This window comes from Protopterus annectens, chromosome 2.part2, assembly GCF_019279795.1.
Source record: "Protopterus annectens isolate FY-2018-M chromosome 2.part2, PAN1.0, whole genome shotgun sequence".
NCBI lineage: Eukaryota > Metazoa > Chordata > Ceratodontiformes > Protopteridae > Protopterus > Protopterus annectens.
Window position 1 is genome coordinate 1,107,336,464 of NC_056730.1, and position 23,537 is coordinate 1,107,360,000.

The following is a 23,537-nucleotide window of genomic DNA, read 5'->3' on the forward strand; positions in this document are numbered from 1 at the left end:
AATTTTGCAGATTGGTCTAGCCAGATTCCAATGTAGTTAAGTTAAAATACGTTGTTGATTCTGTGGGTTTCTTATTGTTGTGAAATGAGTTTCATTGTTATAGGACTGAGGAGAATTGTTATCTAGTGCCAGAAATGAAACTGAAATACCTAAAGTTACTGACAAGACAGACAGCAAACATGTCAGTATCTTGCCTAAAGTGTTTCTGGTGATAGACATAATACTGAAATACGTAAAGCTACTAATAAGACAAACAGCAATCACCTCAATAATTTACTGATAGTATGTCTGTCACTGCAAGAATTTGTCTGAGAGTGCAAAAAATCAAAATGTTGGTTTGTGAAGTAAGTTTTTTTGGGTCATGTATTACTTTAAAAAATAAATCATCCTTCAGCTGTTTTGCCTCCCTAACTTTACTTTAGCATTTTTTTATATGAATTTAATTTATTGGTTTGTGATGAAGCATGACAAAATAACCTACGTTGACCCGAGTTTTATGGAAAATCTACACATAATCGGAACACAGTACTGGCACCTGTAGAAAGTATGCTAAATTAACAGATTATATGGCAATGGAAATGCCAAGAAAAAATGCTTTTAAAAAGCATGAAGTGCGACTATCATATAATAAAGTGCTGATCAAGATCAAGATCTACCACTTGCAGTATGAGGTGATGCTTCTGCATATGACATTGGAGCTGTGATTCAACATATAATGTTGTCAGGTGAGGAAAGACTGGCTGATTATGCTTCTAGAACTCTAACCTCAACAACAAAATAAATACTAATATATATATATATATATATATATATATATATATATATATATATATGGATCTAGTTTACTTGTTCGAACGGCCCGAACAGCCAGTTTACTGACACCCACAATACCGAGACCAAATGACCGACAACACAATTAACCAACACTTCAGTTGTCCGACATCCACTTAACTGACACCAACGTAATCGACTCTCAAATCACCGACAATAGCAATACACATGGAAAAAAATCCAATGAGTCATATCCCAGTGTCCAACACTAAAGTAAACCAGCACGTAATTGCACAGAACCTTCACATCGTGCCGAAAGTTACAGTAGGTATTGCAACCAAACATGTACACCCACAAGACACACTCCCATCAGCAACGCAGTCTGTGAAATACAAAATGACAGCTTCACCGATTGTATAGCACAATAGTCTCCCATTATCACGAACCGATGCACACTATACCTTCTGTCATCCTAGGTGATATTAGACAGGTTTCATGCCTTCTAATTACATATCAACAGATGAGCAGGGTGAACCATACTAAGAAGTCAGCTTCCATTGAATACACACATCCCTTCTCCGTAATAGTAGTACACAACTGCAATATGGACGATCATACAGAAAACGTGAGACACCACTCTGAATAAGTTAAAAGTGCACACTTGAACCTTTTCCAGTCTACTCACATTTTCAATAATTTGGCAATTGCCTTTACAAATTCTAGTCCAGTTTGTCCTTCTCTGTTACTCATCATACTGTGAAATTGTGCATGCCTCTGTGATACCGCCCTCTTCTTGGGTGAAGGAGGAAATCCGGTAACCACTCAACAGGTAGCTCATCTACCCTACCTTGTTCTCTAGCCAAAGCACACATTAGAACAGATAGGTCAGTTGCACGAGTTCCCAACAAACATTTCAGTCTCCTGTGCCACGCTTCCACATAATTCAGAAACAGTTCACTGAGCTTCGATATGCTTCAAAATAATATCGGGAACAAAGGAGGAAACCTGACTGAAGTAGAGGTTCTAGTATTAAATTTTCTTAACCTGCCATACACATAACAGTCAGCAAAATACCTCACTAGTTCACATCCTGCTGCTGGACTGAATTCTACAGATCAGAACTCAGATTGCTGTGGTTTGAAAGGTTATACAAATATTTAATAGGAAACATGACTGCAAGGGACCCTTTTACCCAGGAATGCAGTTTTTGATTGTGGGAAGTGTCTCATTTCCAAAAAGTGAAAATCATTCATTCTGTATTCAATTTTGAGATGAAGTGTTATGGTGAAATGTTTAATTAGCTGGGGCACAGTGTCACAGTTATAGCACTTCTGATATGTAAACAGACAAGGGCATTTATTTTGATTAACTTAGTGGGGTCAGAAGTAATTGAAAGAGAGCATTCATTTGTGTATGCACCAGCAGTATATGCAGGGGAAGAGGAAAACTGCCATATTTTTGTACTGGTTGAATCAAGAGAGAACCCTGAATTGCTTGAAACATAAATTTAGAGAAATGTGCAACCCCTAGACAAATGTTCCATTACAGAGGCACCTATTTTATACAAGAGACCGAAAGCCAGGTGAAACATTTGCAGCTTATATCACTGACTTGAGAAATAAAGCTCAAAATTGCAGAATTGGTGCTTTGAAAGATGAGTTAATAAAGGACAGGCTTGTGCGTGCTATTAATAAAGCTGCAGTGAGAAAGATTTTTCTTTGTGACAATGATTCAGCATTGAGCAAAGCTATAGAAATTTGGGATATCCATGAGCTCACAGAAAAGCACACAAGTTTGCGTGCAAGTGATAAGAGCATGGTTTCAGCAGCCTCTAGACCCAAGTGTAGACAGCATGCAGCACATGGCTAGCAGAGACTGGCCTAAGCACATGGCAGCTGCAGGCCCTGCAAGTTTTCTAGGGAAGACCTATAACTTTCTAGGAAGTTCCAATTCTAGCCCAGCAAAATGGACATGCTCAGTGCAGTATAAGGGTGAGTCAGCAAAACTCAAGCCAAATCTTATTGTTAACTTGTCATAATTGTGGTGCCAATCATGAGTCTAAAAGAGAGAAGTGTATTTGGTCAACAATGCCACAAGTGTAAAAAATGGAACCACTTTCAAATGTTTTGCAAATCAAGTAAGCCTCATTCAATTATTAAGAATGGTCACTCAAAAAAGCAAGTTGATCATGTTGAAAGCTGCAATCATACTTTCTATGTAGATGGTGAATCAGTGGTTGGTGAAAAGATTAATGCAGTGAATTTGTTGGCAAAGGATGGATTGTTTTGTACTGTCCTGATCAATGGTAAACTCATGGAGCTCAAAGCAGACACTGGTTGAAAGTGCAATGTAATGTCAGCAGAAACATTTGCTAGAGTAAGAGCTGGTGAACAATTTAATTTGGCTAAATGTGCAAAGCTTGTTGTTTATTGAGGTGAAGAGATTCAAACCAAAGGCTCAGTAGTGCTTTCATGCTATTTGGCTGGGAACAGTTACAACTTGCAATTTTATGTATTCAAAGCAATAGTGTTGGAGACTGCGACAATGAAAATCAAATAAACACTATTAGGTGCCTGAAGGAAGACACGCACTCAGTAAGCTATAATACGACCTGTTTTAATAGGCAATAACACTCCAACAAACGGACAGATCAAAATGACAAACGGATCAAGAGCTTTCATCCACCCAGCATGTGGACTTCATTAGAATCAATAATACAATTACCAAAGGCTAATTTATACTTTTTTTTGGCGCTACAACAGAAAAACTATTTTAAAAGATTTAAAAAGATACAACCTACATATTACCAAAGTGTTACATTATACATATTCAAATCCAATGCACTAAAAAATCCCATTAGTGCATTAATAATAAAAAATCTAATAGATTGTGAACCTGCCTTTTGCAACTGATCCATAAATAATCATATTCATAAAAATATAAATGAATATAAAATAATATAAAAATAGATACACATACAATAATTGTATAAAATTTGTGTGTGTGTGTATATATATATATATATATATATATATATATATATATATATATATATATATATATAAATGTATAAAATTAATGTCCTATGGAAATAATTGTGTTTTGTTCATAAGCTATACATAAAATTAGATTAAAATGTCAATTGTGTGCTTATAAAAGGCCTCAAGATGACCTAGAATAGTTGTTACACATATCTACAGCAGTTGCTAGATATATACTGTTAATATTTCTATGTCCGAAGACTGCATTGATATAATTCATGATATTATGTATCCTATAATTATTCTTCCTGTACCTACCAATTATATCTGTTGTAATGATGTAAAAAACTATGCCCTTTCATTTAATATACAGTCACGTAATAAAGATGATATATATGATATATATGCGTGTGAACATATGCATGTCTATCCCTTATTGTAACTTTTGTAAGATGGGTTTGCTAGTAATATAATCATTTAATCCCGGTGAAGTGGATGCGTCAGTTAGAATTTGCCATCTCACTTCTTTCTCAGCCAAATGTACTTTTATATTTCCTCCTCTACTCTTCATTTTTATTTGTTCTAATATGGCAAATTTAAATCTGTGGCTATTATCTGTAGCCCCTATGTGTCGATAGAGTGCGTTCGTACTGTCTTTTTTCCTGATAGCATATAGATGGTCATAAATTCGTCTCTTGAACATTCGTTCAGTTTTCCCAATGTAAAAACTGGTACAAACTGAACATTTGGCCATATATATAATATTTTTAGTATTGCAATTACCTCTACTAAAGGTAATTCTGGTCCTGTTAATGTTCTCTAAGATGATCCCTTCTTCTTCTAGTATAACTTGACAATATCTACAACATCCGCATTTTCTTGTTCCCTTATGCTGTGTACTCATGCATTCTACCCTATTGTTCCTCTCAGAGATAGACTTCATATTAGTTCCCATTTTGTATACAAAACTGGGAGCATCCCCTACTGTTTCTTTTAATACACTATCTACTGTAAGTATATTCCAATGTCGATTTAGAATTTGTTATATTTGTGTGACCTGGGGGGTATATTCCAATATACATGCTCGTTTGTATTCAATAGCGCATTAATTCTTTACAATACTATTTGTAAGGGGTTTACCCAAAACTGGGGAAAATTTTTTTCCCCATTCCCCTATCACATATATTTTTATCTCATTCATTAACTTAGTCGGATATCCCCTAGTACTAAACAGACTATATATGAAGTCTATTTCATCTAACATATCTTTATAAATGGAAGTCATTCTGGCTGCACGAATGCACTGTCCCTTAAATATACTCTTCTTAGTTTTAAATGGATGATTACTTGTATACTCCAAATAATTGTTAGAAAAAGTATTTTTCCTATAAATGCGGGATTTAAAACCATCTTTATTAATAGAAACAAATGTATCAAGATATGCAATGCCCTCACGACTATAATTACATGTACATTTCAAATAGTGACTAGTACTATTCAAATAGTTGATGAATTCCTCTATTTTTGTTTCAGGTCCATCCCATAATATAAAAATATTGTTCTGGAATCTCGTGTAATGTCTTAAAACCTAAAATATTCACTCTTAAACAATTTCTCAGGTTCCCAATCCAACATGACCAAATTTGCATATATGGGGGCACATGCTGCCCCCATAGCCACTCCCTGGGTCTGCTTATAATATTCACCTTCAAAATATATGTAATTGTACTCAAGAATTATTGACATAAGTTCCATAATTAAATTGATGTGATCCCAATCCAAATGTGAATACTGTCTAATACTGTTATAGAGACTGTCTAATCCCTCTTCCTTTGGGATGCATGAGAATAAATCAATAACATCTACTGTAATAAATATAATTCCTTCTTTCCATAGTTGTGATGTTAAATTCCCCCCCAAAATCCAAAAATCTTTAATCAAATGTGGTATTTTGTCATAAATGTGTTTTAGCCATGTATCAGTGGCTACTCCCAAAGGAAATGTTTTTGATCGACTACCCGAAATTATTAGCCGAAATGGTGGGTCACAAAGGTTTTTATGTACCTTCGGAACTCCTACCATGGTGGCCAATGTGGGATATTCCACAGTCAAAAATTTGTATATGTCAAGATTAATTCTTAGATCCAATAAAAATTCCTCAAGGAACATGTCAATTCTTCTGTACCCTATGTTAATTTCATTCATAGATACAGCAATATATTTACCAGACTCCACTAAAATTTCATACATCTTGTTATTATATTAATTTTGGTCATATAGTACAACTCCACCCCCTTTGTCCGGCTTCATAATTCTTACTGATTTATCATTGATTAGCCGTTGAATTAATGAATTAAGAATGAAACTGCTTTCTTTTACCAAAGAAGTCCATCATGTAAGCACATGTCCTAGTTCCAGCTTCACTGATGCTATTTTCTCAGAGTATGCTGATGTTTTTGACAACAAGCTAGGCAAAATTCCAGCTGTGTACTCCATGAAAGTTGACCCAGAGGTCAGTCCAGTGGTCAGACCAGTGTGGAGAGTTCCAATAGCTATGCAGGTCCAGTTAGATAAGATGGTGCAGCAAGGTACGATTTGTCCAGTCACAGAACCAACTGAGTGGGTGTTTTCCATGGTAGTTGTTCATAAGAAAAGCTCAGATGAAATCAGTGTATGCATTGACCCAAGAAACTACAACAAGGCATTAAAGAGTCCTCATCATCCCATGCATACAGTTGAGGAGGTTGCCACGCTCATGCCAATTGCCACTGATTTTTCTGTTTTGGCTGCGAAGAGTTCATTTTGGCAAGTAATGCATGATTGCAAATCTTCATTACTGACTACATTCAGCACACCATTTGGCAGATACAAATTTCTCAGAATGTCTTTTGGAATAAATTCTGCCAGTGAAGTCTTTCAGTGTGCAATGGAACTAATTTTTTCAGGTTATCCGTGTGCTATAATAGTAGATGATTTACTAGTTGGAGATGATGCAGAAGCAGAACATGACAGAAACCTCATGAAAGTTCTGGACAGAGCGAGTGAAGTGAACTTGAAGCTCAATCCTCTGAAATGTAAATTCAGGCTACCAAAAGTTGCTTATGTAGGTCATTTATTTACCACTACAGGCTTATGATCAGACTCTTCCAGACAAGCAGCCATTCTTGAGATGCCAGCTGCAGAGAATATCCAAACTCTACAGGGTTTCCTTGGTATGGTTAACTATTTGGGCAAATTTATCCCTGACCTTAGTGAGTTATCAGTGCCTTTAAGAGAGCTGACATGCAAAGATGTTGCCTGGTCATGGTTGGAACAACACCAGAGAGCATTTGATAACCTCAAACAGCAAATTGCCAACCCTCCTATATTGAGATACTATGATGTCCACAAACAAGTAATTCTTTCCTGTGATGCTTCAAAGTTTGGTCTTGGTGCAGTTATTCTTCAAGAGCGCAGATCAGTTGCCTATGTGTCTAGAATGCTTACCCAAACTGAAATTCAGTATGCTCAAATTGAGAAGGAACTTTTGGCAATTGTGTTCTCGTGTGAGAAGTTCCATGATTACATTTATGGGCGAGTTATCCAAGTTGAAACTGATCATCAACCTCTAGTCACTATTGTAAAGAAGCCTATGCATACAGCTCTAGCAAGACTACAAATAATGATGCTCAGATTACCAAAATACAACTTCAAAGTGGTCTATACATAAGGCAAACTTCTTTATCTGGGTGATACCTTATCTAGATCATCCAGAAATACCACAGTACAGCTTGATGCAGAGAAGTTTGACTTTGATGTCATGGAGGTGCATAATATTTCTACCATGAGACTTGATGAGCTGAGAGATTATACAAAGACTAATCCAATTTGGCAGAAGCTCAACCACTTCATCAATGTTGGATGGCCATCAAAGCAATCTTGTGTACCGCCAGAAGTACAACCTTATTTTCCATACAGAGATGAGATGCTGATGAAAGATGGTATAATTTTCAAAGGTCCTAAAGTTATTGTTCCTACTTCCTTACAACATGAATACATTCAGATTTAGCATCATGGTCACCCATGTTGCAAAGCTACCAAAAGAAGAGTGAGAGGACTAGTGTTTTGGCCTTCTCTGTCAAAAGACATTGATAAAGTGCTTTCATCTTGTTCAGTATGCAATAGAAGTAAACCACATTTGCAAAAAGAACCACTTCATCTAAGCCAGATTCCAGAACTACCTTGGTCAACAGTAGCCATTGACGTATTTGAGTGGAACAATCAGCATTACTTAGTGTTGGTAGACTTTTATTCGATCTGGTTTGAGATCGATTTGCTACTTAACCTAACATCCAGTGATATTATTACTAAGATGAAACATCATTTCTCAGTCCATGGTAGTCTACACAAAGTTATTTCTGACGACGGTACCAAGTTTATCAGTCAATTATTTCAGAAATTTGCAAAAGAGTGGGACTTTATACATGTTACTAGTAGTCTGGAATACCCACAGTTCAAACAGCCTGGCTGAATGTCCAGTACAGAGGGCAAAGCAATTACTAGAAAGGTCAAAGTGTGACAATACTGATATCTTCTTGAATTTACTTAATCTCAGAAATATACCCCATGACAACCTACTTTTTTTGCCTGCTCAGAGACTTCTGTGTAGGCAAACCAGAAAAACATTGCCTATCAGCTCGAGTTTGTTGGTGCCTAATGCTAAAAGCACCAGAGCAATCAAAGCCCAACTCTTTTAGAAGTGTTCCTTTCAGAAGTCCAGTTATGATAAAACAAGCAGATTTCTTAGTCCATTGAAAGTAGGAGAGACAGTGAGTATGCAAACGGCAAAAGGCTTTGATCAAATTGGTCAAGTGAGAGGTATATGTGCTGAGCTGAGATCCTACTTAGTGGAATTTGAGGGTATAGAGTACAGGAGAAAAGTACAGTTTTGTACCTACCATAAATGTAGATGTTCGAGTGTTCACCCTGCTGCAGTCATCACACTTGGGTTATCCTGTTGTCAGGCGGTCCCGCAGTCGGCTGGAATTCCAAAGTCTTGGTCCAGCGTCGGTTGCTGTCGCCTCTTCCCTAACGTCAGTGCACCAGGGGTATATATAATGCAACCAACGCCATTTTCTTCAGTTTTTCTTGCCCCAGATGTCAGGTGCCCCCAAAAAGGTGGTCAGTAATTAGTACCAAAAGTAGTAACCACAGCACAAACACAAAATCCCTTCAGCTATAAGCAAATACATCAGTAAGGCATAGAAGAGATTTAGCCAGTAGATCAGAGGGGATGGAGGGGGGGGGGTAACCTGGACTGCAGCAGGGTGAACACTCGAAAATCTACATTTATGGTAGGTACAAAACTGTACTATGTTCATCGTGTTACCCTGCTGCAGTCATCACACTTGGGTTGAATCCCAAAGCTAAGGTAGGGGGGAGGTATCATAGAGGGTTAGTGGAGGCTATAAGGCCCTGCAGAACTGCAGTGGTGAAGCCCGCCCTGGACTTTGAGTAAAGAGGTAAGTGATAGTGTTTGGTAAAGGTGTGTACTGAACTCCAAGTTGCAGCTTCTAAAATTTCCTTGGTTGGAACCCCCCTGAGAAAGGCTGTAGAGGTAGCTGTTGCCCTGGTAGAGTGGGATCTAATGGAAGCAGGAACTGGTTTCCCATGATGGGTGTAGCAGAAACGTATGCAATGACCTATCCATTTAGAAATGGTTTGCTTTGATATAGCCTTCCTTTGAGAAGCTGTAGCATAGGATACAAAGAGCTGGTCAGATTTTCTGAAAGCCTTAGTTTTGTCCAAATAGTAACGAAGCTGACTGTGAATGTCCAAGGAATACAGGAGTCTCTCACCTTTGTTCTGTGGATTGGGGAAGAAGGTGGGTAAGTGGATGGTTTGATTTAAAGCTACACTGGAAACCACCTTAGGCATAAAGGAAGGATTAGTTCATGGAGAAACTTTGTCTTGATGAAAAATGAGGAAAGGTTCCACTGCCATTAGTGCCTGTAGCTCTGAGACTCTTCTAGCTGAAGTTATTGCTAGGAGCAGGGCAGTCTTCCATGATAGGAACTGTAGAGCTGCAGAGAAAGCTGGTTCAAAGAGAGGTAGCGTTAGTTTTTCCAGAACAAAATTGAGGTCCCATGTTAGTGTAGGAGCTCTCCTGGGTGGTCTAATGTTTTTAGCCCCTCTGAGGAACTGCCTTAGAAGAGGATGTGAAAATAAAGGTGGATCCATGTTGTAGTGAGCTGAAATAGCCGAAGCATGGATTTTAATTGAGGAAAAGGAAAGTCCTTTGTGCAACATCTCAGCTAAATACTGTAGAATGTGAGGCATGTGAGGCTGAATTGTGTCTTGGCCTTTAGCTTGGTTCCAGGCACAAAACGTTTTCCATTTGTCCGAATAAGCCTTCCTGGTGCTTGGCCTCCTGGCTTCCAGAACAACATCCAGAACTGCTTGTGAAAGAGGTGCTGATTGGATGTTTAGATGATTTGCCATGCAGCCAGATTTAAAGTTTTGAGCTGGCTATGAAGAATCTGATTGTTTTGTTGTGTGAGCAAATGGGGGATTTGAGGCAATATCCATGGTGGACTGTGGGCCATATTTTTCAATAGCAGATACCAGTGCTGGCGCGGCCAGTCTGGGGCTATGAGACTCAGTCATGGTCTCTCCTTTTTGACTTTCAAAAGAACCTTTGTGAGGAGAGGCAATGGAGGGAAGGCATATACTGTCAGGTTTTTCCAACTGAAAGAGAGAGAGTCCACTTTCCAAGCTTGATGGTGAAATGTCCTTGTACAAAATTTTGCCAGTTGATAGTTTTGAGGACTGGCAAACAGGTCTATGTCTGGAAGGCCCCATTTTTGAGTTATCATTGCAAATATTTGGGGATCTAGTTTCCACTCGTAGGGATCCTTGATGTTTCTGCTGAGGTTGTCTGCCAATGTGTTCTTCTGTCCTGGCAGGAATTGAGCTTGTAACTGGACTTGGTAGGCCAGAGCTGTGGTCCATAAGGTCATTGCTTGCCTGCATAGAGGGTAAGAATGTGTACCCCCTTGTTTATTTATGTACCACATTACTGTGGTGTTGTCCGTCTTTATTGCAAGTTGTCCTGGATGTAATAGATCCTTGAAGGCTGTCAGAGCTTTCTGTACAGCTAGCATCTCTTTTTGATTTATGTGCAGATTTCTTTGATCTGCAGTCCATTGAATGCATTGTCCTGCCATGTGTACCACCCAGGTGTAGTCTGAAGCATCTGTTGTGATAGTTTGCCTGGCTGGGGGCAAGGTGAAAGGCTGACCCTTGTTGAGGTGACATGCCTGTGACCACCATAGAAATTCCTGTTGTAGGCAGGGAATGAGAGATATCATTGTGTCCAAGCTGTGGCTGTGTTGAGACCATACGCTTTTTAGGTACCACTGTAATTTCCTCATATGCAGCTTTGCAAATGGTATTATTAGTATGCAAGATGCCATGAAGCCCAAAGCCTGCAGAATTTTTCTTGCAGTTAATTGGGTCTTTGTTGCCACTGTCTTGAAATATTGAGTCAGTTGTAGTTGCTTGTCTGGCGTAAGATAAGCCTTCTGGGCTGTTGTATTCAAGCTGGCACCCAGGAATGTCATTTTTGTGAGGGTACTAGTTTTGACTTCTTTTCGTTTACTGTGTACCCCAGGCAGTTTAGTAGATGCTTTACAAAGGCCAGATGATGTAAGAGAATGTCTTTGCTTTCTGCTTGGATGAGGCAGTCGTCCAGGTAAGGATATATTTGAATTCCTCTTTGTCTGCAGTATGCAATTACTAGTGCCAGGCATTTTGTGAAAACTCCGGGCGCAGTAGATAAGCCAAAGGACAGTGCAGAGAATTGGTAATGGGTTGAACCTGCAATGAAACGGAGGTATCTTCTGCAACTTTGTCTGATAGGGACATGCAGGTATGCCTCCTTGAGGTCCAACGTTACTAGCCATGCTCCCTTGCCCAACATGGGAATTAGCTGCTGTAGTGTTAGCATCTTGAATTTGGGTACTTGTAAGTAAGTGTTTAGAATTGAAAGGTCCAAAATTGGTCTCCAGGCATTGTCCTTTCTGGGCACCAGAAAGAGTCTTGAATAAAATCCTTGGCCTTGCTCTCGAGTAGGTACCAGTTGAATGGCTCTCATGTCCATGAGAGTTGTAATTTGTTTTTGTGCCTCTGCCCATTGATTTTGTGGCAGGTTTGGCATTCCTCTTTAAATTGGCAAGATGTGAAAATGGAATCTGTATCCTCGTAAAATTATATCTAGGACCCATTTGTCCTTTGTGACAATGTGTCAGTTGTCTGCAAAAAGTGCGGGTTTTCCCCCCAAGGAGGCTGCCAAGAGAGTATTGCTTGGCCGGATGAGGTGCAAGTCATTGAGTTTGCCTTCTGGTGGTTTGAGACCTGTCTTCTCCTCCCTTCTGTGTTGTAGAGCCCCATTGGCGAGGTTTATACTGGGCTTGTGGTTGTCCTCTGCCTCTTGGGCGTCTGTATTTACCCCTCTGTGGTCTGTCAGTGGCTGGAAAGGACCAATTTTTTGTTGGCCAGTTTCTGCTGAAGCGAGGGGGTTGTACTTGTAGAAAATCTTTGACTGTCTGCATAGATTTTGCCTTATCTTCCATTTTCTTTAAAATTTCTTCTGCTTTAACTCCAAAAAGAACATCTTGCTGTAAGGGAGCATCTAGTAGTTTTGCTTTAACATGATCAGGCAGAGTTTGTTCCTTTAACCAAGCATGCCTACGTATAACAGACCCAGTGACAGCTGCTCTGCAGGAGGCCTCCAAAGAATCAAACCCACATTGTAAGGTATGTTTGCCCACCTGCTCAGTGGCGTGCAACAAATCCTGTACTTCTTTCAATTCAGATTGTTGAGGTAATGAGGTTATTCTTTGCTTTAATTGAGAGATTAGAAATTGCTGATACTTAAGCATGTGAAATTGACAATTCAGTGCCCTCATAGCTAGTGTGGCTGAGATGTAAACCTTTTTCCCCCACCTGTCTAGTGCTCTGGAATCCCTCTCAGAAGGTACTGGGTTTTTAGCCATAGAAGCCTTAGCCCCCTTGGGAACCTGTGAGACAGTCTCTGGGTCAGCTACAGGGCTTTTGTAAAGAAATTTGTGGGAATCAGGCACTCTATAGTATCTGTCGGGCTTAGCCTAGGCAGGAGGTAGAGAGTCTGGGTTGAAACTGGATTCTAAATAGACATCATCCACAATATCCAAAACTGGTGGGATGGCAAGTGGTCTGTGTTGTGGGAGTAAAAGAAACTCTCTGAGCCTTTTCTTTGAATCAGAGTAGTCCTGACCTTCCCAGTGAAAATGTTCCCTCATAGTGTGTAAAGTTTCCCCAAAGGAGTAGTCTTCAGGAGGAGAAGCTGAGGGAATAGAGTCCTCAGCATCAGAATCTTCATAAGGAGAGAAGGAGTAGTCTTGGTCCTCAGAGGAGTCTGAAGAAATGGACATTTGCTCAGAGGATGCATAATCTTCCTCTTGTCTAGGCCTTTTGTCAGGAGGGGGCTGGGAACCCCTGATTAAAGAAATCAAATCTTCAGCCATTTTGAGCATCTGTTTCTTAGGCACGGGGCCTTGAACAGGAGAATGAAGTGCAGTCCTTTTAGACTTAGAAGAAGTCTTCGACTTAGAAAATGTTTTAATGGTGTGGGTTGTCGGTCTGAAAACGCCTTCAGAAACCAATGGCGTTTCTGTAGTACCGACGTCTTTAGTAGCAAAGTCGTCGGAAGGGCCTGAAGTAAAAGGCTGCGTCGGCCTGGTACATTCTGTCAAAATTTCAGTAGCGGTCTTGGGTTCCAGATCTGCGGTAGTCAGGGGCTGCGTCGGAGCCTCACTGAGGACTGGAGAACCGGAGACCGGATCGGCCGAGGCCTCGGAATCTGGCTTAGGCCTGGGCTGCCTGTCCTTATCCCTGCGTTTTTTGTGAACGCCGGTAGTCTGTTGCTCCGACGGCATGGTGTAGTTAAATTTCCTACCGAAGTAGTGTCGTGCGAAATCAAAGCGTCTTTTAATAGTACACTTATTAAACCTAGCACAAAACCAACAAGAAGTGACGTTGTGGTCTGGGCCTAGGCAAGGTATGCAATAAGAATGAAAATCCTTATGAGGTATTTGCTTCCCACAAGAAATACAATTATTAACTTTTTCTGACATCGGTCTGAGGCAAGAAAAGTTTCCCCAATGGGGTACTTAGCTTTATAGAAGACTTCGGTCTGAAATTCGAATTTGAAAATCTCAGGAGTCGGCCGACTGGCACTTGCGAACTGCTTCTGCTTCGGGCACCTCGCAGCAAGAAAGACTGAAGAAAATGGCATCGGTTGCATTATATATACCCCTGGTGCACTGACGTCAGGGAAGAGGTGACAGCAACCGATGCCGGACCAAGACTTTGGCATTCCGGCCGACTGCGGGACCGCCTGACGACAGGATAACCCAAGTGTGATGACTGCAGCAGGGTAACACGATGAACATCTGCTGGCATCTTCTTCCGGTGTATGAATCGATATTGCAGCATTGTACCTGTGATACAGACTCTGGATCTCAGAGCAACCCAGACAATGCTCATACTGAAGAACATGTCTCAATACCTATTCCCGTTCCTGATGATGTCTCAGATGTCCCCAAAGTTGAACATTCCTTGAAGACAGTCCCCATTGCTAGATCCAATTCTGATTTTTATGTTACATGCTCAGGTCATGTTTCTAGACCTAGTGTAAAATACACAGCAACCTGGACATGATTGTTTAATATGTGTTTAATTTTGTATGATTGCATGTCAGTGAATTAGTTCTGTATAACTGCGCTTCAAAGGATCATTTCTGTGTAATTGCATGTCAATGAATACTGTTATTTAGTGCATGATCTATTTCTCAAAGAGGGAGGATATAGAACAGAGTGTGTGTTGTAATTTTAAGAAGCATTTCCAGATGTAGCACATGCGTATAAACACTGAGCACGTGCAGGCAGCAGTGCCATTATGAGAGAACAGCCAGAGTGTTAACATGTATGAGTATAGTAGTCAGTCTGTTTATAAGTTTATTTCAGTTTAAGTTACAAAGCCTCAATCCTGATGTGTTTGTGTGTAATAAAGCTACTTTAACTGAACCCACAACTTTTCATCTGTTCTATCCTGACCGGACGAGTGACAGATATGTTGGGACAGGGACATTTGCATGTTTACCCTATCCATGAGGGACAAGCGTGCTAAACCAGGGATGAATATGCATTTACCCATCTATGCATACAAATTATATTTAAAGAGAGTAAAAGAAGTAGTTTGCATGGAAGTGGTATTCTCTGTGAACTTATCCCTCCAATATGTTCTTTACTTTGCAAAAGAGATTGAGATCCCAAGAGCAGGTGTTTATGATACCATTGGACCTGTCTGTGAGTAATAGGTCTTACAGGATAGAGTTTGATGAAGCTCTATACACAAAGCCAAGGCCGCATCTCAGTAACCTGTGTCACCTGAGAAGAGGGACAAGAGTTTGAGATGGTCTGCATAGTTTTTGATTATTTAGGCCCTTGAGTTTTTTGAGTGAAAAAGCATTGTTGTGACAAATGTTTAAACAGGGACATACTTAAAAAGGCATTATACTTAATGACTGGTCTAATGAGTGTGCAGTCAGCTTGATATGTTATGTGGCTCCATAGATGTAGTGTTCTTGGCCTTAGATAGCACCTTGAGAACTTGTTCTTGGAAAATTTGAATGGGGGATATATGTATACATATGTTTTATGAGAGTATTGGAGGTGGGGGAATGACATTTGAGCTAAATTTCTCTGCTGTAGCCTAACTATGTCCTTTGGGTTTGAATTTGTGATATAATTTAGTACTAGCTCTGCAAAGGGCTGGGCAATGTTTCTGACATTTTTAACAGAGTAAAATAAAGCTTTTTTGGTTATCTTTAACCTGGGTGGCTATTTCTCACCTCATATTTGGCTTTAGTTGATTTGATAAGGGTCAAGAGTTCCTTGTTTAGTTTAACAAGACAGTTTTGGCAGCTTGAGAGTTAGATTTACTTTTGTGTGCAATAAGGTTTTTTCTTATATTATAGAACCTGTCTTTATTTAGGTTCTACCACAGGAGTTTATTTTTGAATTTGATCTTGGATTTATTTCTGGGGGGAGGCAGATGCTATGCATCTATTTATATGTGCGTAAAATTTGGTACTGGATGATTCTGCATAAGCAATGGAGTCAGGTTAGGACATTTGCTTTTAGAACTTTTTAATGGTAAAAAGACATAAAGTCTCACATGAACCATAGGTTGCTAACCCCTGATCTATGCCATTTATTTGGCAAGTAAATTTTATTAACAAGTGGAATAGGTTATCACAATGACTCTGTCCCAAAGAGTTTGCCCTATACTTAGAGGTCATCCAGCTTTTGTCATTCAAGTAGAGTTTGCCCCAGACCAAGATGAGAGCTTCTTGGCTCATTATAAACTCCAGGCTTTCTTCTCCCCTGCAAATTAAGTCAACATTAGTCACAAGTTAACTATAGACGCCAATCCTCAAAACAGACGCAAATATCAGTCTACATGTTGGAAATACTTCAGCGTCCAATGTAATGGAACCATAAGTCACTTCTATAAGGCCTAAATATAATAAGTGTTGAGCTGAAAAAATCAGTTAAAACCATGTGCATCACTGCTGTACCTGCTGCAAGTGGCAAGAATGGTAATAAAGTCAAGAGATGAGATCATTTTATACAACAACATTTAATCAATAATTTTATCTATCTATCCATCTATCTTTCTATATATGCATCTCTCTCTCTCTCTCTCTCTCTATATATATATATATATATGTGTGTGTGTGTGTGTGTGTGTGTGTGTATATATATATATATATATATATATATATATATATATATATATATATATATGTCCCTATATCTATTTCTGCATATATATATATATATATATATATAGAGAGAGAGAGAGAGAGAGACACTGATATCCATTAGTTTTCAGCCTGACATTACACCACAGATTATGAAACAATGATTATACAGCTCAAGGGATATCATCTCCAAAAATATAAAAAAGGAAAAGTGGTTCATTCTGAACTTTATCATATATATTTTCATTTAAAAATCAGAAAATTCTGTATTTTTACATACTTATTAGCTCTACTGCTTTTTTTTTTGTCTCTACTGCTGTATCAGTTGTGGAAACCTTCAGGTTTTTGAGATCTATAATCTCCTGGGATTTGAAGTGGGAGACCAATGTAGGGTCCATCATAAAAAAGGCACAACAATGAATGTATGTTCTGCGACAGCTGAGGAAGATCAACCTCCCACAGGAACTGTTGATTCAGTTCTATATAGCAGTTATTGAGTCTGTTCTCAGCTCATCCATAAAAGTGTGGTTTGGATCTCTGTCTAATCAAGACAAAAATAGGTTACATCAAAAAGTCAGATCTGCTGAAAATATCATTGGTGCTAGTTTTCCCTCCTTACAGGACCTGTACTATTCCAGACTCATGATAAGAGCAGGGAAAATCATCACCGACCCTTCACATCCAGGCCACTATCTTTCTGAACTACTACCATCGGCCAGGCATTATAGATTATTATACCATGACCCCCCCAAAACGTGCACGCTGATTGGCCAGCGTGCACATTGTAAATCGAGTTATACTAATGGAAAAAGGTCCGGTTGCGGACTTTTTCCATTAGTATAACTCTACAAACACTGTCTCGCTATTTTAAATGGGTTTAACATAGCGAGACAGCTTTAAAATAAGCAATGGAGATCTCCGTTGCTTATTTTAAAGTTGTCTCGCTATGCTAAACCCATTTAACATAGCGAGACAGGTTTTTAAAAAAAAGCAACGGAGAAAGGAAGGTCTCCGTTGCTTTTTACTGTTTCAATGGGTTTAACATATTGAGACAGTTTTAAAATAAGCAATGGAAATCTCCGTTCCTTATTTTAAAACTGTCTCGCTATGTTAAACCCATTTAACATAGTGAAAACAGTAAAAAAAAAGCAACAGAGATCTTGCTTTCTCGTCTTTTGCCCAACTCTGATGTACTGCGCGGGCGCAGTACATCGAACTACGGATGCCAGACATCTGCGGAAGGGCAGTAAACAGGCATTATACTATGCCATTATTTAAGAAAAGTAATAGTTTCTTTTCTTAAATAATGTCATGGTATAATAGCAATAACCCACTTCTGGGTGTGGGTAATGCTGTATTTACCACGGTTGGCTGTTTGGTCCCTCAGGCTTCGCCCTCGGGACCAAACCACGCCAACCGTGGGTAAATCCAGCATTACCCACACCCAGACATGGGTTATTGCTATAATACACACTAAAACAAGCAGATATTAAAACATTTTTTCCACAGGCTATCAAGTTCATAAATGGTTAACGCAGCTTATTAGGCTGGGATATTTTTTTCCCAAGCCTCCGAGGATTCTGCAGTATTGTTTACATATTGTCTCTACTTGTTTCTTTCAGAGCTTATTTCAGTATTTCTTGCACCGAGTTGCACTCTGCACCTTGTATGTTTATATAATATATATATATATATATATATATATATATATATATATATATATATATATATATATATTTACATTTTTTGTCTTGTTCTTAATAGTTGCATGCATGTGGTTTCTCTTTTTCTTAATAGTTGTATGTATGTTGTTTATGTAATTCATACTTGGAGAGTTACTGAAACTGGAGTCAAATTCCTTGTATGTGTGCACACTTGGCCAATAAATGTGATTCTGATTTCTGATTTAAGAAACTGTTTAACCACATTACAAAAAAACAAAAACAGTTGACATATGCCCCACTTGAAAAGCATAACAAAAGCTAATAACTCCAGTTACTTCTGATAAAGTGTTTTTAGATAAGAGCTCTAAACTGAGTTGGTACTTGTGACTAAATAAGAAGACAACTGCATCCATCTTGTTTTTTTTTTAGGTGCAGTCACTGTTCAGATACAGGAAAGGAAAAAATGAAGATCAAGAAGAGACAGGAAAATGAGATAAGACATGCTTAAGAAGGGAAGTTTGGAGACAGATTGTGATGGCAGGATAATAAAACGTAAAACATTTTGTTCTAATGTGGCATACCGCAAAGCAGGATAGCACACAACTAAAGAGGGAGGAATAGGAAGCTATACAATTAAATTTCCTGACAGACTGATACCCACATCTACTGACAATTACACAAATTAATTTGTGTTTTAAGTGCAATTATGTTTTGGTAATTTGACCCATCCAATGAGTGAAATGTTTACAAAGAAGACAAAATGTTAACAAACATCAGCTCATAAAAATGTAGTTTTCATACACAATTACAGTCAAGTTTTGATAGCAGTATTTTGAGTGGCATCAGCAAAAATCATCAGTTATGCATTTTATAAATAAAACTAAAAGATTGAAAACTCACCTGCTGGGGCTCTGCTGCGTTTTATCATGTCTCCTCTGGCCCCTGCACCTCCACGATATGCCTCTTCTAATCTAGCTTTTACGTCTCTTGATTTCTGTAGAACCTGGCTTGGCATTTTATCAGAATACTGTTTGTCCTGTGAAGAACAAAAATATATATGAACAAACACCTATGAAATCCTACATTTCTGAACTATAAGCAATCTACTCACATGTTTTTAATAAATGGAAAATTAACCCAAAAGCAGACTTATTGTATAAAATGTATATAGTGCAATACAGTACATTTAATCTAAACAGAGCAAAATAATCCAAGAGTTCATTTACCATTTGCTTTAGAATAAAAATGGTTTAACTTCAAATGCTGAAGACAAAGAAGTCTTGTAAGTGCTTTTAAGTGACAGCAGTTAAATGGGTGGTTATATGATTAAAATGTTTACTGTACTAGAAATTTCAGGTGTCACACAAATAAGACCATTTTGTATTCTGTGTATCATCCATTTTTCTGTGACTTTTTATGTTAGTGTAGCTGTTGGCATTAGTTGTCTATGTTAATTGCATATTTTACCTCTAACAAGGGCTTTAGGCAGCCAGTATATATATATTTTTATGGAAGGAATATTTCATAGATGGCTTTCTACTTTGGTTCTGAGGCACTTTTTAATTTTTTTCAGTCATTTTCATGCATTTTAATAGTGTAGTTTGTGCTTTACTAGGATTTGTTAATTATGATTTTAGTTAGCTTATTTGAAATCTGTGCAGATACTTATAACTGCATTCATTTTGCCATTGATGCTGTTTTCAAACTTGCTAGTTACAGTTAGAGCTTTATTTTTATTTATTTCTTCGAACGTTCTAAGCGGAGATCTCCATACACCACGGAACAGGAAAGTTTGCAATCTTGGAGTTGGTATATTTAAGTTGCAGGGGGTGAGGGGGGCTTGCTCCCTGTTTAAATGTTCAGGAAATGTTTTTGTTTTGTTTTTTTTAGGTGTTCAAAGTCTTAAAACTTCAATCATATGGTGTCAGCCATATGAAATTCGAAGTTCTAAGACCTCGATCATCTAAATGGGACCCATATATATCTGTATGTATGTATATATATATATATATGTCTCTGTGTAGCGCGCACACTAAAGGGGACATCTTACATGTTTTTGAATAAAGTATGCTACAGATAAGTAGACCATAGATGGTTGCCAAGCCAAAACTTACAGTGCTAGCTGTGTTCTGGCCATTGTTTAACCACCACAACTTTCCATGAAACCTGCAGTTGATTATATAAATGTTTATGTGGATGAAGGGCTCAGGTTGAAGTTTACACATGGAATTTCTTTGGACAAAGACCACAAAGAATTATGGACATTTAAAATTCATATTCAAAATTAATTGCTTTTAATGAAGTTTGTATGATAAAAACAGCAACATAAATGCAAACATAAAGATACAAAACACATATAGACTTTATGCAATGAAACTGTAAATAAACATAAGACTATAGATGTTCATGACTGGACTTCATATTGTCGATGCTGGAAGTACGTCAGTTTTCTATGCTAACTGTTTATTAACTGTGATGATGTCACCCAGGTTGTGTCTGAAAATAGTCAGTGCTGATAAGTGTACTACCCTGGTAAATAAAAATAAATAAAATAAAGCAATAAAAACATAATACAGATAATGTACATTTTACTGAAGAGTAACATGCAAATGGGAAAAATAAGAGTCTTCTGGGACCTCTTAACCACATTCACTGCTGTGTACTCTAAATCCAGTGCTACTGCGATAGTAAGTTCAAAGGTGGGAAGACTGAATGAAAAGAACCAAATCCTACAGGATCCAGTCAGCACCCTTTAGAGAACTAGCAGCTCCAAACTGGCACAGGAGTACAGATATCCCAGTCAATACATAAAAAATATGACAATATTTGAGTAGGGCATGAAAAATTAACACAAGGACCTTATAAACAGTTCATGACCATATTGACAGATAGTGTGAGCTCTGCAGAAACAGCAAGATTTGAACAGCAATGAGCTGTACCTGTGGGCAGATGGGTTTGAAGAGATGCAGCTGGTCAAATTCTGTTTCATACAACCCCAGATACAGGGAGTTAAAGTAGTCCAAATATGAAGAAACCAAGGCTTGAGCAACCACAACTAGGTCTTTTCATGTAAAAGATACTTGGTCTGGGTTACACTTATAAGGCAGTAGTGCAAGGACTTTATAACAACTGACACCTGGTTCTTAACAGTAATACCTCTCAACTGTACAGATTTTTGACTCATATTTTTCGTCAGTTCTACATACAATTTGTGGTTTTCTGGCAAATATTCAAGGATTGAAGTCATTAAATAATGACAGGCATTTGAGTTTCAGACTTTATACCATTCAGAACATGCATATCAATGCAAAACCTGTTATTCTGTCAACTTTCTAAGTTAATACGAGTAATATTTAAAAAATGTCCCTATTTTTGAGCCTTTGTCCCCCCTTTATTTTTGGCTTTGTCCACATGACTTTTATTTGAATGACATCATACAGGAACAATATGTAAGCGGTAAACAAGGCTATACTTAATACAGTGGCCTGATTAACTACACAGCAAAGGGATAAGGAGATGAAGGTTTGACCTCAGAAATCACCCTCTATGAGCAAGCAAGACACAGGGTGCAAAGCATTTGATAACAACTCTGCAGAGTCCATACTAACTATTTAAACACATGGTATTCAGGTGTAAATAGAAGTAACAAAGGGGTAAAAAGAGAATGGGAAATGAAAAATCCAGGAGGAGATGGAGAGAAGGGATGAAACAAAACGGAAGACAAGTTCTCAGGGAAAACTAAGTCTAAGGCGATGATTCTAGGCTACAGGGAGATTAAACAAGGTGTGTGCCAAACGTCTGTCAAGGTAGTGTGACAAAAGCAGTAGAAGGGTAAGTAACAAGGGTGGGAGGAAGGGGAGCAACAATAGCTGACCAAAATGACAAGTAAATAACCATCAAAAGAGAGCACAGGCTCATAGGTGGTATGAAGAAAGTAACAAATGAGAGTAATAGCAGGGGATTTACATACAGCTGAAGTTGTGAAGGTTAGGAAGTTCAGAAATTTGTCAGAGCTGCAAGTAGGGGATGGTGGAACAACTTGGGGAAAAGGTGTATGGGAAGAGTAGTGAAAATGGGAGGGGAAAGGGAGAATTTTCCAGTGCCTCAGTGGAGAAGGAAACAGCATCAACAGAATCTGAGGAAAAAACAGAAGGGAAATGCGTTTTAAAATGGTTACTTGGAACATAAATGGCCTCAAGGAAATAAAGAAAACAAAAATGGTGTTGGAATAATTAGGACACTGGGGTAGTGACATTCTGAAGATGCAGGAAACACATTTAAACAACACAGAGCATGAGGAGTTTGTGAAGAAAGGTGGGTGGATGAGTTACTGTGCAGAAGCACTGGAGGGAAAAAGAAGGGCCGTAATACTGATTGAAAGGTGGGGTGAGATAGAGACAGAGGGCCAAAGAACAGAAAATCAGGGTAGCTTTGTACTGTTTAGAAGATATTACAGGGGGCAACTAATTATTTAGGGAAATGTTTATATACCCAGAGGTTTAAAGGGTAAGAGCTGAGGGAGGTTTTGGCTGATGTAATTAATTTCGGCAGGGAGTTGTGCTGCATGCAGGGGACTGGAACTTGATAACCAATCAGTTAGAGGTACATAGAGGCTCAGGATCAAGGCTATGAAACAAAGATAAAATGTGGATGTGTCTAAAATAATGGGTAGAGAAAAGGACTACACATTCTCTTTGGGATGATATGTAACTTGGTTAAGGTTGGACTGGATATGGGTCCACTTTCAAATATCAAAATACTGAAATACCAAATTTCAGTATCTCAAGATGAGAAACTGGAAAGTGCAGTTTTTCAAAACTGCATATTAATGAATCTTAGGTTGCACAATTTGAAGTAGTTATGTGTGGTATGCTGTCTCTTTAAGGTATAGTGTGTTCTGGGATTTAGATATGGTGGCTGATGTGTGGTTATGTGCGGAGATGCAGGTAGGTTTGTAGTGTGTTAGGGTTTTGGGTATGAACGTGTTGTTTTTACATTTTTTGGGAACTTTTAGGAGTAGGTTGGGGTAGGTAGGTGAGAGTGTGTGTGTGTGTGTGTGTGTGTGTGTGTGTGTGTGTGTGTGTGTGTGTGTGTGTGTGTGTGTGTGTGTGTGTGTGTGTGTGTGTGTGTGTAAAAGTGTTGGAAGTAGTGATTTTTGTACACATGTATTGTGTGTGTTTCTCAAGGTAATACGTTTGACAGTGTGTGATGGAAGTGTAGGGTGCATAGTGATGGACTTGTTGTATTCTTCATGGTAGTGTGACCTCAGAGTTG

At 38.6% G+C, this 23,537-nt stretch overlaps 1 protein-coding gene across 1 annotated transcript in view; it reads right to left on the bottom strand.

Moving 5' to 3' along the window:
• Nucleotides 1–23,537, bottom strand: part of DOCK8 (dedicator of cytokinesis 8) — a 1,731,107-nt gene that overhangs the window by 448,243 nt on the left and 1,259,327 nt on the right. The window contains exon 33 of the mRNA XM_044064485.1: nt 19,164–19,299. Within this exon, the coding sequence (XP_043920420.1) occupies nt 19,164–19,299 (136 nt within the window). The remainder of the gene's footprint in view (nt 1–19,163; nt 19,300–23,537) is intronic.